This window comes from Palaemon carinicauda, chromosome 39 (genome assembly GCF_036898095.1).
Source record: "Palaemon carinicauda isolate YSFRI2023 chromosome 39, ASM3689809v2, whole genome shotgun sequence".
NCBI lineage: Eukaryota > Metazoa > Arthropoda > Malacostraca > Decapoda > Palaemonidae > Palaemon > Palaemon carinicauda.
In genome coordinates this window covers 35,644,823-35,664,170 of record NC_090763.1, presented here as the reverse complement: position 1 = coordinate 35,664,170, position 19,348 = coordinate 35,644,823, and the positions used below count along the sequence as shown (strand labels likewise).

General features: G+C 42.3%; 1 protein-coding gene across 1 annotated transcript in view; it reads left to right on the top strand.

The window, feature by feature from the left end:
• The window catches only part of LOC137630835 (ribosomal biogenesis factor-like), a 29,808-nt gene that overhangs the window by 1,357 nt on the left and 9,103 nt on the right, over positions 1 to 19,348 (top strand). The window contains exon 2 of the mRNA XM_068362380.1: positions 4,358 to 4,500. Within this exon, the coding sequence (XP_068218481.1) occupies positions 4,366 to 4,500 (135 nt within the window). The 5' untranslated portion in view covers positions 4,358 to 4,365. The remainder of the gene's footprint in view (positions 1 to 4,357; positions 4,501 to 19,348) is intronic.

Sequence of the window (19,348 nt, the reverse complement as noted above, 5' to 3'; positions counted from 1 at the left end):
TCGCTTGATTCCCGTGCTAGCGGTCACGTGATCGATGACGTCAGCTCGCGCTTATGAATAGGGCTTCTAGGTTAGGTTAGATGAGGAACTTTAGGTTAGGTGGTGTTCTTGTGTCTGTTTATCTTGTAAAAATGGTTTTAGATTCTGTCTGAACAAACTACAAATGCTCTTAACCTGTTTATTGGGTAGGATACTGTTGTGCTTGGCACCACAATGGGGAGTGGGACTTGCCAGGCTAATGTTCTGGTTTGTATTTATTTGGATGAGACTGGAACTGAAACCAGACAACTTTACCTTTACCCTATCACCATTCATAGATACGACCATTAAGCTATTTTTTATTCACACAATCCTAATTTAACGAACCGTGTGTATTCCCTTTAGCTTTTCATGGAAACAATCCGTGGTATGTGTGCAGATCTTTAAATGTGGCTAGGAGCATTTGTATATCAGCGGCCAGTTCCTCTCGCATTGATTGAAAATGGACATCAACTAACCTAAACTTTCCCCCCTAACCCAACCTACAAGCTGTGTCCTCACCTACTTACCTAACGGCGGGACTAATGCCCCCCTGCGACCCCCTGTACACTGCCGGGTCCTAAGTTAGACATAATAATATATACAGGTGGCCGCTATCATACATACACCCCTGTGGCTGTTTTATTTATTTTGTATGTTAAGTTTTTCTGTATTGTCTGTTATGGCTTTAGTATAAGGATTTTTGAGTAAGCGTTATTATGGTACTATTGAACTACCTGTACTGTATATTTTGAATTTGGTTTGTTTTTTTCTGATGGGCTTTAGTGTTAGGGAATATAGTTAGTAAGGCTGTGTTTTATTTTTATTACCCCTCTGTCTGTGTCCAGCTGCTGATAACGTAAGGGGAAAGTTTGTATTGTTGAGAATATTCTTTGTTAGAGTGATCAAGGGTGTTGGTTTTGTTGTTGCAACATCCCGCCACAATAGTAATAATAATAGTTGAGTCTTCCCTCCAGACTTCCTCCTATTCTCAGATGCATCCTGCTTAGGGTTGGGAGCACATCTTTAAACGGATCAGATCTCGGGCCTCTGGACATAGGAAGTCGAGTGTTTCCACATCATCTACAGTACCTGGAAATGAAAGTGACGTATCTAGCATTACTCCCCTTCACAGAAACTATCAAGGGTCACTTAGTATTGTTGATGAGCAACAACGCAACTGTAGTGACCTACAGTACATCACCAAACAAGGAGGCTTCATGTCTCCCCTCCTTTGCTATTTGGCAGTAGGGATGCATTATTTGATGTTAGTGAATGCTGTTCTCCTCACAGCCCACTTCATCCTGGGAAAGAAGAATGTGTTCGTAGACAATCTTAGCTCACTAGGGATGATATTTGGTTCAGAATGGTCTTTGAATCATCTAGTGGGGATTTAGCTCCTGATTGTTCACTAAACTAACAAACCTTACGTTATTTGTTATGGAAATTCTTTTGGCAAAGCTGGAAGGTAGCCAATTAGACTTTTGGTGTTAGGTGGCAACTCTACCCAGACACTGAGTAGGGAGTGGCTAGGGGTACTAGCAGCCTATACATATATTCACACAACAGTGATGTTGTCACTTTTTCTTTTTGACTGGTAGGTAGCAGTTGTCTCCACTCTCTCCTCCTCAAAGTTTAGCCCATAGACAATGACGAACAATGAAGAATTGTTGCTTCACGCTCATCTTTCTGTTTTTCAGGTGTGATTGTGCTTCTTCATTGATGCTCCCATGCCCTGGTAACGAGGGTCGCCATTGTGGGACCTTCATGACATTGGTTGGGACTGACCCATATTCTGTGTGTCCGACCTTGCGAAGAAGACTCGTCTTGTGACGAGTGTAGGGTTTGCTACTCTAAACTAAAGGTCTATTGTTCCCCAGTTTCAGACCAACCAGCAGTGATGAAAGTTGCCTTCCAACACAGCTAAGATGTGATGGATGTTTACACCTTTCCCTCATTCTGTCTAACATGCTAGGTCTTGAATAAGATCAGAATGTCAAAAGTCCTCAGAGTAAAGCTAGAGCACCTAGGTTGCCTCAAATGGAGTATTACCATGGCCTTCTAGGTCTGCTTAAAGAGTTCCAAGAGAACTTCCAAATTGGCCAACTCTTCTTCAACAACTTCACTTGAAAAGGTTCCACACAGCACTGGAGGGCCTATCTCTTTACGGTTGGAGGTTATCAAGCATCTTCTCTGAAAGAAGGGTTTTTGTAGACCAACTGCAAAGCAGCATTCCGGATACCTCCACAAGTCTTCTGCAGCGGTCTACCAGGCAAAAGGGTTCTGATTATGTGATTTGTGTCATCAATGGAACACTGCTCCACTCAAGGCCACTTTTCCACTGTTAGCAGACTTTTTACTTTGCCTGTGGAAGGAAAATCTTCTTTCAATCACAGCAGTGAAAGGCTATCCCTCAGCCAGGTCTTTAAACTGAAGGGAATTGATCTCTCCTCTTTGTGGAAACTCTCGGCCTTGAAGAAGAGTTTTGAATAGTCCTGTCAGCCATGGGAAATCAAGCCCCCAACTTGGATTGTGGTTAAGGTTTTACAGTCCTTGAAAATGGCACCATATAAACCTCTTAGTTAGGCATCAGATAGAGACCTCATGCTTAAGACTGGCTTCCTCCTTGCCCTAGCGTCATTCAAGAGGGTCAGTGAGCTTCATGGCTCTCTTATTTTGTATCATACTCCAAAGGGTGGAGAGAACTGTCGTTCTCATTTGTACTATTTTGTAGCTAGGACTCGGAATGTAGCTGTGAATGATCATCGTTTTGACTCCTCCATTTCGTCAATCAAAGAGGTAACTGATGATATGGTCAGTCTGCTACTATGACTTGTAAGAACGGTTCACCTCCATTTAAATTAAACCCGTAGCTGTTGTCCTGCTACTCCCAACCTTTTAGTAAGTACAGGTTGTACGAAAAAGTGACCAAAAACACAATCTTTTTGCTTACACAAGATAATCATGGGATCGCATAAATGTGTTGGAGATGCGCCTACTGGGACCCCTCCCAAAGCATATGATATTTGTGGTATTGCTGCAACCATGTCCTTCCGTAAAAACTATTCTGTTCATCAGGTACTTAGAGCAGGGGTTTGGAAAAGGCAGGTCATCCTTACTTTTCACCACCTTGAGGATTGCACCCATAGGTCCCTAGACACTCTTTCTGTTGGACCTGTTGTAGCCATTCAACAGTTGATGTAGAGGACCAACACCTGCAGGACATATATTATTGTGTTTCAGTCAGTTACAAACTGCTTTTGTATGAGAGTTGAATGTTTGCCCTTCCTTCTCTTCTTTGCCTCCCTCCCTTGGGAGTAACAATGTTGATTGGACGCATATGTAGGTAAGTGTACCTGTATGGGTAGTGTATTTGAACATTTGTTTCAGCAAATCCTTTAATTGTATAATGGCCTATGGCATTTCTTCATGATTAAACCTTCTTGTTGGCCCGTGACCCTTCTACATGCAAATATGCTGTGTCTTTTATTAGGTCTGGACACGGATATTCCTGGTTGTGGGCCAGGAGGATACCCTTTTCTCTTTAGGGAACTTCTCCCACCTAAGGAAAACTCTCTAATGAAATGACTCAGTTTGTATCTTTATAGGAACAAACTATAAATTTTTTAAGTAATTTGTATTTTTCCTAGCTATACAAACCTGATTCATTTAATATTTATTTTCACCGCAAGTCCTGACCAAAATTAGAGCGAGTGATCAGCCACGATCAATGTCATACCAACCTATGTGGTATGAGAGAGGATGGGACAGCCATACTAGGCTGCCAGACCTTCAATAATTCTTCAACTGTCTGTAATTATACTTTTTCCAGAAGTAACCCAATTAAATGACTCACTTTTGTATACCTAGGAAAAATACAAATTGTTTAAAAAATGTGTAGTTTATATTTATATTATAGTGAGTGAAGTTAAGTACTTGAATTAATTTTATGTAGGTTTTGGTTTGTAATTTAATGAATTTTCTTTTAATTAAAAAATATCTTTCGTCTCTGGTCTCTAACAGCAAATTAAACCAACAAATGTGTTTTGGCAAATTGGTTGTTCAAGGGACCAGTAGACTATATTTATTTTGGAACAAACATGATAACAAACAACCAACGTATTTTTGAATTGTTTGTGTTCTTAAAAAAAATCTTATAGATTTTTGCATTGGTCCGATCATCATTTCCTCTCCAATTTTGATATCGGCCAAATGATTACAGTACACATAAATTTCATTATTAGCATACAGATAAAGGTGTTAAAAATTGTGGACTCTGAAATCATACCGTGCAAAGTTTTGTACGGTTCTGTATTGATTATTTTTTGACTGCTTGCAGGACTCATCATGGGCAAGAACAAGATACATGTAAATAAAGGTAATCCCTTAAAGTCAGGGAACCCAATTTACAGGAAGGCTGGAAGTGGGGCTGCCCTCAAAGCAAAGACCAAGGCCAAGCCTGTGAAAACTAATTTGAAAAAGGTATGTTGTTATTCTCTCTAATCGATTTTGTTATTGCTTTTTCTGGGTCGACCTGTGTTCGCCGGTGAAAAGGTCCTTCTAGTCACTTTTCTGATATAAATATATTCCAAATATACCAGAGAATGTTAAAGCATTGGAATGCAGAGGTTACTACCCTCGCGCGAGCACCCATAGGGCGTCGTGTATAAAGAAAGGTCGTGTGAAAACCACTATTTTAGATATAAAACTTACCCGCTGGTTATATAATGGCCAAGTCCCTGGACGCCCCGGCAGGAAATTCAAAATCTCTTGCGCACCTAGCGCAGATATGCCAGGTATACCCCAGTGCCCTCGCGGTACCACAGGTAGAACTATACCCAACCAATTCAGATTTTCCCTGCCGACATGGCCGTCGGCTCTTTTGGAAATTCTTTCTCGCTTTTTACTCTGTTTGGACGTTATTTGGTGATGTATTAACGTTTTTTGAGTTTAGGCTTTCGCCTTTTTTCTTTTATTTGAATGTGATCACGTATTTATAACTTAAAAGGTAAGTTTAAAAGGTTTATCGACATTTTTTAAACCTCACGAAAGCATAGGACGAAAGGTAAACTTTTCGTCCATTGATGACGTCACAGCCTTATGTCGTAGGCTATAAGTCCGTCTTTCTTTTACAAAGAATTATAAGTGAATATTTTCGTTTGAAATATTAAGTTATAGATTTAATTAAAGGATTATTAATCTAAGAAAATTTTATCCTTTTAATAGTTTTCTTAAAGTAATCTTCAATCTGTTTGCTAAGATTAACTAGCGTTCAGTTGTTACGCATTTATCAGTATTGTTACAATATTACGATATTTCGTAGAGATTTTTTATGAATACAGTAGTACATTCTTCTTACTTCTCAAGTTTTTTAGTTGTACTATATAAAAGGAATTTTTTATTTTGAAATTAATTGTTCCTGTCAGTTTTTTTCCTTAGTCAGAAATTAAAGGAAGTTAATTTTCACTTAATGTTTATACGAATCGATGTAGTGCACGATTCTATTTATCGTTTTTTCCGTAATGGGATACTAAGATCGTTTCTATATTAAGGGTAAATGTTCCAAATGATACGAGTGATGATTCATCTCTTATTGGAATTCCTTAATTTAAGGGTTTATTTTATTTTATAAATGTTATACCTACTAAGGTAATATTTGATATTTGATATTTAATATTTTGTTACATTTATATGGGATTCGGTACTTTTGTAGTTCCATTCAAACAATTGTCCAGTAACAGAATTATCAGTCTTTCCTTACGGAGTTCGTTTCCCTTGAGAGAGTGTATTCTTTGGTTTTCAGGTGATTATGAAACTATCTTTGTGCCAAAGAGTAAAGGGCAAATTTTTTAGTGATAAATTGTGCAGTGAATTTTATTTAGTGGAGAGTGCTTCTATTCGGACCTGTCGTTATCCTAGCCACAGACCTCTGTCGAGCTCCCGGACCCAGGGGAGAAGTTAAGTCAAACGGCGAAAGGAATCGAGAGGGTAACCAGGCGTTACAGTCTTTTAAGACCCGAACTGAAGTCCTCTCGAGCGTTTTCTGTCGATCACCAGAACGCTCACCCTCGCGATATATAAAGCGAGGTATTAGTGTTTTCAAAGGCGCTAAGCTGAAAACAAAATTAGATTCGTTCTGCGTGTGTTACGTTTCATGCGGCGCAGACGCAATGCCGCCACCGCCACCTGATGGGTTTCGTCTCTCGACAGTGGCAAGCGCTATGGTTCGACGCAGTTAATGCTGAATACGTTTCGCCTAAGGTTGATCCTTGATCTTTGTTGTTAGGCATGAAACAGCATCTATCTTCGTTTATGCAGTCTTTTCAGCCTGCCGTTAACAGTGCGGTTGGATGTCTCGATTCCGGTCTTTGACACGGTCGCACAGGCGTCGTGTCTTTAACGGTGAGGTCTTGTTGTCGCACAGGCGGCCTACCAACCGCAATGTTCAATGGTGGGGGAAAGTGGATGCTTTACTTCGTTTACCTGCTCAACGCAAACTTACTGCTCATAGCACCTAGTATCAGTCTATACAGACTCGCTGACGTTTGCCAGGCAGCAGAGCCGGCATAGCGTCATCGGAACGGTGCGGCAACGGAAACGGAACGTCGACGGAATGGAGCGAAGCGCCACGTCAGTGTGGACGCTTCAGCGTCGGTGTGGATGCTTCAGCGTCTGTGTGGACGCTTTCAGTGTCAGGATGGACACTTCAACGTCAGTATGGACGCTTCAGCGCCAGTGTGGACGCTTCAACGGCTGTGTGGGCGCTTCAGCATCTGTGGACGCTTCAGCGTCGGGGTGGAGCGTCCAGGTAGCGTCCGGGTGGACGCTTCGCTACCTATGACAATACACTTTGATGTCTACGTGACCATGAACGTCTAGTGTTAAGTTATTGTTGCTCCAGGCGCTATATTAAGAAATAAATCTTAACTAGAAAGATTTTATATTCTCGGACCAAGGCCGGCTCTAACTCTTGGTTGTGAGAACTAGAATTAAAACCTCTAAGTATTGAGGTCTGAATTCAGAATCATAAGGAGTGGATTCCTAAGAATCTAGACTTCTCTTCCTAGGATAGAGATTGTAAAAGGAAGGGAATAACTTTCAGAAACTCATGAGAATTTTTCTAAAGGAGTTTCCCTCATATTTTTTACCTGCTGCTCCTCGTTCCGACTTCAGAGTTTTCGCTAGTTGAGTTGATGGTGTCTCTAGTTATTTTATTTTATTATTATTACAAGCCAGCTACAACCCTAGTTGGGAAAGCAAGATGCTTTAACCTAAAGGGCTCCTTTAGGGAACGTTGGCCTAGTAAATTAATGGTAAAATAAATTAATAAATTAACATTACAGGGTAAATCATTCTCAGGAAAATAACGACCTTACTATAGAGATTGATACAGCACTTGAAGCTGCAACAACAGAAAGGGCATTAAGGCCTTTTATGAGAATAGAACGTAAAAGTATATCTCCCACCACGGGCAGATCTTTTATGATTTAAGGTATTATGCTTTTAAACCGCTCTTGGTAGTGACTCGTAAACATAGCACAGTGCTCTGGAGGAGGTGTTTGTTCGTGTTCACCTTGCCCCTAGTCCTATATCTCTTCCTTACGTTCCATCCCTTGGGAGAAGGAAGGTCGGTAGGCTGAGGTTCTTCGAGGACCTTGTGCATTAAACGTCTGTTCCGCCGAGCGATATTGTTGACGCAGTCCAAGAGTTTTCTCCACTTTGGAATGTCTTGAAGCGATCAGTTCGTCATCGCTATGGTATCATGGATCTTATAACTGTTTTCTGCATATTAGAATGCAGTTCCCTGACGAGAATGACTGTCTACGGTTTCCCTGTCTTCCAGACTAGGAAGTTACTCGTCATGTATGCACGCGAACAGAATTTTCCTTCGCAGCAAACGTGTTTGATGCTTAAACAGGAAGCAATCGAGTATGTTTTTTCTTCTGCGATAGAAGCGGAAATCAGACAAGTCACATACAATCCTAGCTCTACCTCTGGATTCTAACTCACTTTCAGGGAGGAAAGGCTTTGCCCTCATCGAAGGTCGCAAAACCTAGACTTGGTAGTCACCAATCAATTTGTCCTAGACCTTTCAGGAGTCGTATGTTTTCTTATCCTGCAGTATCTAACGTTCGCTGGAAGTTTTTTCTTTTCGGAAGAAGGCGACGTGTCGGCACCAGAATCGTGTAAGACATAGTTCTTCTGGGGAAAAGGTGCTCAGTCTGCTTCTGTTCACACTTCTTTCCCACCCCCAGTTTGGGGAAAGCTCTATTACTTTCTTCTGAGGTCTAGCGACTACTGTTGACGGTATCTCACAGCATTGGATACGTTCAATTCGCGCAAGGCGCGCTTGAAATGTCTTAGGCACTCTCCCAGGTCGCTCTCAGGACTACGGTTGATGTTCTCTCCCGGCCTTTGCCCATGCTTGGGTTGGCGCACTCGCTACCCCGCGAGTGTAGATTTGGTCTGAGCTAAAAGAGGTCTATTTCATCTGTGTTTAGCGTATACGATTCTCGGGGGGAAAAAATTATCTCCAAAAGAGTCTAAGGACTACCAGAGATCAAAGAAATGGTTTTCCGACCAGTGTCAGAAGGCATAGTTCTCCTATGCTTAGTAACGCTTTCTCGCAGAGATATGCTCGTGTTACGAGAAACGTTAGAGCGGGTGCTGGTAGAAGTCTGGTCTCTCTCTTACGGCAGACGTCTCACAGACACAGACGCAAGTTCTGGTCTTTCCCTCACGCAGTAACAGACGCAGACACCAGTCTGGTCATATGTTGGACGCTGACAGCCTAAGTTGATCCTTTCAACCAGTTGTCCCATTTTTGCGGTCTGCGGGACGCGTGACTCACTCATGCGGACGCATCCTACACGGGACAACTCTCTGCAATCAGTTCCTTCTTTCCGTCAATGACCGGTCGAGATGCTGTTGCCTCCACGCAGCACGCTGTAGATTTACAGCAAGGGGGGTTCACACACAGCGCTGTTTCCACACGACAAGGTGAACGCATACGGCACGCTGACACCTTACGGCAATGCAAGCACATGCGACATTATGGTCTCATGCTAGACGCATACAGTTAAGTCTTTCTCACAGCAGTATAAACAGAATATTGTCTTTCCTTCGCGTCTCTCTGGTTTCGCAGCTAACGCTCCCTCGTGTCAAGCTTTGGCTTTAAGTTTTTTGAACACTCGCTGATTACACACGATCAGGTCTTAACCTCACAGCATGAGGTTCACGTTGTTGATGCTTCTTTTCAACAAGCCTAGCTTTAATATCGGTTTCTTGCGACCGATATGGACAAGTTTTGGGAGGCGGTTCTAGATCCCTCTTCTCTCTCACGGCATGTTGGGTGTAGGCAGCATGCTGGAACCATACTGGACTCATGCTGGGACCATGCTGGGTGCATGCTGGAAGCATGTCTTTAGTCCTTTTCCCCGTGTCAGGATCACGAACGTTTTATGTTTAACCTTCAAGCTTTAGGCCTAGCTGCCTCCAGTATTTCGGAAAACCCCTAAGATCTAGAGGGTTGTTTGAAGGAGACAGCTGAGGCTTTCGCTTGTACAAAGGACATTTGCCTCAAGGTTTTCCAACCCAATTAGAGTGTTTTATGGAGTGGTGTAGAGCTAGAGCCGGCTCTTCATTAGGTAACTCTAACACAAGTGGTATATTTTTTTTTCTTAGACCTTAGAAGAAAACACATATTCTTTCCTCCTCGGCCATCAAATGGTACAGGAGTATGCGGGCAGCTGTCTTCAGACGCAGAAGATTGGATCTATCAAATAGAGACCTTATAGGTCTTCTCAGATCATTTGAGAGGATTTGGAGGCATCAGCAAGATGCACCAGCCTGGAATTTAGGGTTCGTTTCTGGAGTTTCGCGGTAGTGACAGATCCGACCCTTTACCCTTGGTTTCTTTTTAAGGCCTAACTTTGGAGACTTTCTGAGTAAGTCTACCATAGTTGAGAGTCAGTGAAGTTCACTCTTTTAGCAAGAACACGGACTTCACATTGGTTAAGCCATAGGTACCTTGCAACCTGGATTCTTGCTCCCCAAGTGACGATTCATACAAACGCGTCACTCAGTGGTTGGGGGGGCTACTCCCAACACCAGATGTTCCAGGGGTCCTGGTGCCCCAGTATGAAACAATTTCATATGAATGTGTTGGAAGCGATGGCAGTATTTCTAACCCTGAAACGGTTATCTCATCACAAGATAAGTCATGTGAGGATAGTCTCAGACAATTCAGTGGTAGTCCACTGCATAAACAGGGGGGGATCCAAATCACCCAAATTGAATCATGTCCTAGTTACGATTTTCACCTTGGCAGTGAAAAGGAATTGGTTCCTGTCAGCTACGCATCTGGCAGGAGTAAGAAACGTTATAGCGGATGCCCTATCCAGGACCAAACCACTAGAATCGGAATGGTCCCTAGACATGAATTCGTTCCGGTGGATATCCAGACTAGTTCCGGATCTCCAGGTAGATCTGTTTGCAACAAGCTTCAATCGCAAGCTCCCTTGCTACATAGCCCTCAACCTGTACCCTCAGGCCTTTGCCATGGACGCATTAACTCTAGACTGGAACCTCTGGCAGAAGATTTATCTGTTCCCCCCAGTGAATCTTCTGATGAAGGTATTACACAAACTACGATCCTTCAAAGGAACAGTAGCGTTAGTAACACCCAACTGGCCCAAAAGCAACTGGTTTCCGCTCCTATTAGAGCTGAAACTCCGTCCCAAGCGTATCCCGCACCCGAAGTTGACACAGGTAGTCCAAACACAGACTGTGTCAGCTTCCTTAAGAATAGTCCAAACCCTAACTTTGTGGACTTCATGAAATTTGAACCATAAAGATGCAAATATCGATCCGGACAATGTCCTATTCATTGAATCTGACAAAAGGGACTCAACTCTTAGGCAATATGATTCGGCTGTTAAGAAATTGGCGGACTTTTTAAAGAATTTAGACATTCTTCAGATGACCCCAAATTTGGCCATTTCATTTTTAGAACTGTTCGGAAAAGGCCTAGCCGCTAGTACTATCACTATGATTAAGTCGGCACTGAAAAAGATTTTTCAGATTGGCTTCAAGATTAATTTAGCAGATTCTTATTTTTCATCTATCCCTAAAGCTTGTGCACGGCTTAGACCTTCTATCCGTCCACAAAAGGTGTCATGGTTTCTAAACGACGTTTTGAAACTGGCGTCAGATACCAATAATGAATCCTGCTCGTACATTTCCCTACTTAGGAAAACCTTATTTCTCACAGCCATGGCCTCAGGTGCCAGAATTTCAGAATTAGCAGCTCTCTTCCGTAATCCTGAGAACCTAGATTTCCTCCCGTCAGGAGAAGTACTGCTCTCCCCGGATAGAAGTTTCCTAGCTAAAAATTAAGACCTTCAAAACAGATGGTCTCCTTGGAAGATTATCCCCCTTCCACAAGATACTTCTCTATGTCCAGTAGTGACTCTTAGGGCCTTTTTAGCTAGATCCACCACACATTCCTCCGGTCCTTTGTTTATTAGAGAGCAGGGAGGTACTATCTCCATTCAAGGTATTAGACAGCAAATACTCTACTTCATCAAACAGGCTAACCCGGAATCCTTTCCTCATGCACAAGATATTCGGGCAGTAGCCACCTCATTTAATTATTTCCAAAACATGAATTTTGATGATCTTGAAAAGTATACAGGTTGGAAATCTCCTATGGTCTTTAAACGCCACTATCTAAAAAACATACAGGCCCTAAAATTTTCTACTATAGCAGCTGGGGGTCTCATCTCTCCAGATTAAAATTTCCTCTTAATTTTCATTTTTCGTCCCATCATCCTCTCCTTCTCCCTTCTACCTGCCCCTCTCACCACGATGCCTCTCACCTCGGTGGAACAGATGCAGCTACCCTGCATCATTCTCTAATTTAGAATGTCAATCCTGAATTGTGTTCATCGTTTTGTTAACTTTTGTTTTTTTATAGTGTATATACTATTTTTTCAAGCATACTTACACATGTTTACAGTTTATATTTTCATATTACCTAGTGTTAAGATGTGCGGAACCCTGTTCCACTTTTGATTTAGTAAATCTTTTTACATGTATTTATGATGTTTTTTCCTTTTACCTTTATTTAATTGTTTTGTTTGAGCTTGGAAGGCATTCTCTTGTATCTTTTCACCGGTGAACACAGGTTGACCCAGAAAAGGGATTTTGACGAAGGGAAAATCTATTTCTGGGGAGAGACCTGTGTCGCCCGGTGAAACCCTTCCCTGTTTGTTCCCACCCCGATCCTTCCAAGCCCTGGTTTGAATACAATACAGAAGGATGTCAGGTGGCGTTGGTGGGGTGGTCCAGGTTGATGCGGTGGAGACCGCTGTAACGGCACACCCCTCTTGTATACATTGACGAAGGAATATTCTAAATGGAAGACGACCTGTGAATAGTGGTTTTCACACGCCCTTTCTTTATACACGACGCCCTATGGGTGCTCGCGCGAGGGTAGTAACCTCTGCATTCCAATGCTTCAACTTTTTAAATATTTAACTTAGCCGGTGGATATATATGTAGCTTACGTCTCTGACGGTCGACAGATTAAAAAAAATCGCGAGCGATCGCCGTGGTGGTTGCTGGGTGTGACCACTAGCGCCGACTGCCGGCCAGGTACCGCATATATTTCCCCAGGAATTCAGTTCTTCTCTGTCGAGTGAAACTACAACATTGATTCCGCTCGCGCTTAACCTCAAAGTTTTCAACTAATTGGTGAAGTACTTTTTTCATGGTTTTATGGCTTTCGCTGTGTTGGATTATTCTCAAACAATACGATCTTCAAAAGAAACTCTTTTGAAAGGAGAGAAAAATTTTTTACCCTTTCTGTTTTAATCTCTCTCTGGATTTTCCATAGAGAGAAGATGGCCGACCCTTCCCTCAGTGTACGGAAGTGTGTTAAAGGCTTTTAGTTTTTAGTAATTATTTTATCACTTTATAAATTATTGTTGATATTTATAGATTTACCTCTATATTTTTATATCACACCCGCCTTTATTAGGCCTCTTCGATTCTCTTTCCATTTATACTAAACACCGAGATAAATTTTATATTTTTTATAAGCGACCTATGCCTATTCTTTGTTGGCGGTACTGACTTGGAAAACGAAGTTAAGTTGAGCCATTCAACTTTTATATTTGATATTTGTTTAGATTGATGCGATGAATATTTTTAGAAAATATTTTAAGTGATTTTTTTTGTCTTTTAAAATTTATTCTTTGATTAGTCTTCGTGCTGTTTTCAAAGATGAACTAACGTTTAGCTATCGTTACGTTAGAGAAAGAGAGAATTACGGTTTCACTTTGCAGAAAGAGTTAATCGATTTTTACGTTTTGTTCGTTCTTCTTATAAACAAGTTTTTTAAATACTAATTAAAAGGAATATGTTAATTTTCAATTTCTTAGTCCTTTTAGTATTTTCCTTTAGTCAAATAACCTTTTATTGACGAAGAGTGAGTGAGCCATTCTCTTGTGAGTGACAAGAGAGAGAGAGAGAGAGAGAACGATCCAGATCTTTATTCTCGTCCCAAATCTCTATACAGGGAGTTTGGGAGTGAGTAACGTTGTTCTTCTCGATTCAGATATTTATTCTCGTCCCAAGTCTCTGTACAGGGAGAGAGAGAGAGGATAAAACGTAGTCCTTCACGTTCTAGTTTTTGTTCTCATCCCAAGGTACTGTACAGTGAGAGATTGAAAACGTAGTCCTTAGCGATCTAGTTTTTTAGTCTCCTCCCAAGTCACTGATCTTTTTAACTTTATATATTTCCATTTTATTCTATATATATGTACTGTATATGTTTATTAATTTTTGCATGTGTGATACATTATGTACTAATGAGCTTACATAATACAACATATTTCGCAATTCTAACCTTTTGATTTAAGGGAGAATTGCTTGCTTCAGATAGAAATCAGCTTTATTCATGTCTAATGTGAAATTATTAAAAAATGCGAGTGTCAGTGAAGAAAGTGCGAAAAACATGATCAGTGTTGCGGAGGGTTCATCTGTTCGTGCTTGTCGCTTGCCTAGTCCGAGACCTCTTTCAGGCTCCCCTACCCCTGGGAGAAGGAATGTCGTAGGACCTAAGGGAGCGAGAGGCTTTAACCAACGAACAGACGTTCCCTCAAAGGTATCAGACGTTGCTCCTCAAGCACGTCCTTACCATAAGACAGGAGAGACTAAGTTCTCGTCTTCCGATGACTCGTTTCTTAAAAAATCTTGGCATAAGGTTTCGAGACCGTTGAAACGTAAATTAGTTCCTTCAGAACAAGATCAACGTCCTGGCTGTAGTCATCATGAGAGTCCCGTTCATAGCGATGACGTTCATGTACAGACGTTACCAACGTTACGATCTATTCCGAGTGCGGTTGATCCGAAGTTAAGTGTTTTGCAAGATATGCAGTTAAAGCTTTCTTCTTTAATGAAAGCTTACGATCCTGTCCCTGTGCGAAAGGATCCTTTGCTTGTTGTACGTCACGGTTCTGGAATACGTGATTCAGGTCTTCAACCTTTTAAACGAGATTTGTTACGTTATGCTGACGTTATCCCTAGTGTCAGCTTTGCTGTTAAACGAGATGCAGAGCATAAATCTCGATGTAACTTTGATCGACAGTCAGTTAAGTCGAGTCATAACTTTGATCAGCAGTCACTGCAGTTCCGCCGAGACTTTGAACTCAGCCACCGCAGTCACAACGTGACGTTGAGCTGCAGACACCGCAGACACGACGTGACGTTGAGCGGCAGACACCGCAGACCCGACGTGACGTCGAGCATCAGTCACCGAAGTCACGATATAGCATCGAACAGCAGTCACCGCTGTTACTACGTGACGTTGAACGTCAGTCACTTCAGTCACGACGTGTAGTAGAACAACATTCTCTGCAGTCACAACGTGACATCGACCCTCCAACTTTAACTTCTGTTCATATACAAGTTGATGTAGCCTGTCAGGCTTTTCCTTCACGTCATTCTGAATATAAATCTCCTTCTCGCAAGACTTTAGATTTATCAGATGATGTGCCTTCTGAAGAAGAAGTTGATGACCCCCTTTCAACTAATGTACCTTTGGGGATTCATTCAGAAGAGGAGGAACCTAGGGTTGTCCAACAATCCCTTGATTTAAAAGAAAAAAAAAAAAAATTATGAATATCTTTAGGGAAATTTTTCCTACTCATTTTGTAACAGCTGCTCCACGTTCTCCGTCGTCGGAGTTTACTCTTGGCATGACTTTCTTCGACTCCTACATATACAAAGTCAGTTCTCTCTCGTTCTTCCAAGAGAGCCATGCGCTTACTGGGAGACTGGTTGGAATCCAGGAGAAGTTTAGGAAAGTCTGCTTTTGCTTTTCCTCCTTCTAGATTACCTTCTCGCTCGAGCGTCTGGTATGACACAGGAGAAGTTCTCGGCTTGGGAGTACCTGCCTCTGCCCAGGGAGACTTCTCAAGCCTAGTGGACTCTCCTCGTCGTCTAGCCATGAGACGCTCCAAGATTTTATGGTCTTCTTTAGAGCTAGACCATCTCCTGAAAGGAGTTTTTCGAGCGTTTGAAGTATTTAATTTTTTGGATTGGTCCCTGGGAGCCTTAAGTAAGAAGGTCTCTCCAGCGGACAATGATATTGCTGTACAAATTATGTCATGCATGAACAAGGCCATAAGGGATGGCTCCAATGAACTGGCAGCCACGTTCACTGCTGGAGTACTTAAGATGTAAGTGCACTCAATGTGTTCATTGTCAAGACAAAGTTCACGATGGAGACTACCAAATCTGTCTTGGCAGCAGTAAGGGAAGGCGACTGGATGGTCTCTCTCGACCTTCAGGATGCATACTTCCACATCCCGATTCATCCAAACTTTCAACAATATCTGAGGTTTGTGGACGGGAAAGTAGTGTACCAATTCCGAGCACTGTGCTTCGGCCCCAGTCCTGCTCCTCTTGTTTTTACAAGGTTCATGCGAAATGTAGCAAGCTTTCTACATTTTTCAGGGATCAGAGCCTCCCTTTATTTTGACGACTGACTAATCAGGGCGTCGTCATTAAATCGCTGTCTGGAGAACCTCAAATGGACATTAGACCTAACCAAGGAGCTAGGTCTCATAGTGAACGTAGAGAAGTCGTAACTTACTCCATCCCAGACTATTCTTTATTTGGGGATGGAGATGCAGTGTCGAATTTTTCCTGCTTTTTCGTCTCCCTCAAGAATGGAACAAGCTCTGTTAAAAGTCTGTCACTTGCAAGAGAAAAACAGTTGCTCAGTAAGAGTTTGAACGAGTCAAGTGGGAACTCTTTCATCGCTGGAGCAGTTTATCTCTCTGGGGAGATTCAACCTTTGCCCTCTCCAATTTCACCTAAACCATTGGAACAAGGAGAAGGGCTTAGAGAGTATCTCTATCCCAATCTCCAACTCAGTCAAGACATGTCTGACTTGGTGGGACAGCAACGTCAGACTTCGAGAATGTTTTTCTCTTGCGATCAAGAACCCAAACCATGTGTTGTATTCAGATGCATCGGATTTGGGTTGGGGAGCGCCACTGGACAGTCTGAAATGCTCGGGTCTTTGGTCCACGGATCAGAAAAAACTCCATATAAACTGCAAGGAACTTCTGGCGGTCCATCTAGCTTTAGAGAGTTTTGAGAGTCTGGTTCAGAACAAGTGGTAGAAGTGAATGCAGACAATACCACGGCCTTAGCGTATATCTCAAAAAAAGGAGGGACTCGCTCTCACTCCTTTTTGTCAATGCAAGGGACCTCCTCATTTGGTCAAAGGCAAGAAACATCTCTCTTTTGACGAGATTCGTGCAAGGAGAAATGAATGTCTTAGCGGACTGCCTCAGGAGAAGAGGACAAGTCATCTCCATGGAGTGGACGTTGCACAAGACTGTGTGCGAGAAGCTATGGATGACATGGGGTCAACCCACCATAGATCTATTTGTGACTTCACTGACAAAGAGGCTCCCAACTTACTGCTCTCCAGTTCCAGATCCAGAGGCAGCCCACATAGACGCTTTCCTGCTGGACTGGTCTCACCTAGACATTTATACCTTCCCACCATTCAAGATCCTAAACAAGGTTCTTCAGAAGTTCGCTTCTCACGAAGGGACCAGGTTGACGTTGGTTGCTCCCCTCTTGCCATCGAGAGAATGGTTCACAGAGATTCTTCTATGGCCGGTGGACATTCCAAGAAGTTTACCGTTACGGATGGATCTCCTGCGTCAGCCTCTTGTAAAAAGATTTCATCAAAGTCTCCCCGCGCTTCGTCTAACTGCCTTCATTCTATCGAAAGACTCTAGAGCTCGTGGGTTTTCGAAGGAGGCAGCTAGAGCGATCGCAAGAGCTAGAAGGTCCTCTACCATCAGGATCTACCAATCCAAATGGGAGGTATTTAGAGACTGGTGCAAGTCCTCCTCTATTTCCTCTTCCAATACCACTGTAGCACAGATTGCAGACTTTCTACTTTATCTTAGAAATGATCGAATCTTTTCTGCCTCAACTATTAAAGGCTACAGAAGCATTTTAGCTTCAGTTTTTAGACATAGAAATTTAGATCTGTCTAATAATAAAGATCTTCAAAACCTTCTCAAATCTTTTGAGACTTCCAAGGAGCGTCAGATCACTACTCCTGCTTGGAATTTGGATGTGGTCCTTAAGTTCCTTATGTCTGAAAGGTTTGAGCCGTTGAATTCAACATCACTCAAAGATCTTGCACTCAAAACTCTCTTTTTAGTGAGCTTGGCTACCGCAAAGAGTTGATGAAGTATATGCCTTCAGCAAAAATATCGGCTTCTGCTCTAATAAAGCAGTATGCTCGCTTCAACTTGGTTTTTTAGCCAAAAGAGAACGGCCATCTCGTCCATGGCCTAAGTCGTTTGAACTTCCCATTCTATCTGAAATTGTTGGGAACGAAATTGAAAGAGTCCTGTGCCCTGTAAGAGCTCTTAAATTTTATTTAATTAGAACCAAAACGCTGTGAGGCAATTCAGAGGCTTTATGGTGTTCGTTTAAAAAGACCTTACCGATGTCGAAAAATGCGTTGTCATATTTTATTAGACTTTTAATTAGAGAGGCTCACTCTCATTTAAGTGATAATGAAGTTAGAGCGGTGGCAACTTCAGTAGCGTTCAAACAAAATAGATCCCTTAGAAGCATTATGGACGCAACCTTTTGGAGGAGTAAATCTGTGTTCGCTTCACATTATTTTAAAAATGTCTTGACTCTTTATGAGGACTGCTACATGTTGGGACCATTCGTAGCAGCGAGTGCAGTAGTGGGTGAAGGTTCTACCACTACATTCCTTTAATCCCAATATCCTTTTTCTTCTCTTGAAACTTTTAATTTTTTGGGTTGTACGTGGAGACTAGGAAGTCTTCCGCAATCTTTTGATTTGGCGGGTGGTCAAACTTGTTTCTTGAGAGTGCCCAGATCAAGGGTATTGATGAGGTCCTGTTATAGGGGTGTTCACCCTAAATATAACAGCTCCTAGAAGTCTTTCAGCACCCTGAGTGGAACGCTGGGCTTCATAAGGATAGTGGACTAATGAGGCAGAGTAATCATCAGAGTCAGCTTCCTTATCAGGTACATATACTTAAGTTTGTTTTTTGGATAATTGTCAAAAACTCTTGAGCTTATATTCCTTTAATGTTTTAATACTGGTCTCTACCCTCCACCAAGGGTGTGAATTAGCTACATATATCTCCACCGGCTAAATTAAATATTTAAAAATGATATTTTCAATTAAAAACAAATTTTTGAATATACTTACCCGGTGGATATATATAATTAAAGGCCCCCCCTTCCTCCCCGATAGAGACCCTACAGACTGAGAAGAACTGAATTCCTGGGGAAATATATGCGGTACCTGGCCGGCAGTCGGCGCTAGTGGTCACACCCAGCAACCACCACGGCGATCGTGACGTTGAGCTGCAGACACCGCAGACACGACGTGACGTTGAGCGGCAGACACCGCAGACCCGACGTGACGTCGAGCATCAGTCACCGAAGTCACGATATAGCATCGAACAGCAGTCACCGCTGTTACTACGTGACGTTGAACGTCAGTCACTTCAGTCACGACGTGTAGTAGAACAACATTCTCTGCAGTCACAACGTGACATCGACCCTCCAACTTTAACTTCTGTTCATATACAAGTTGATGTAGCCTGTCAGGCTTTTCCTTCACGTCATTCTGAATATAAATCTCCTTCTCGCAAGACTTTAGATTTATCAGATGATGTGCCTTCTGAAGAAGAAGTTGATGACCCCCTTTCAACTAATGTACCTTTGGGGATTCATTCAG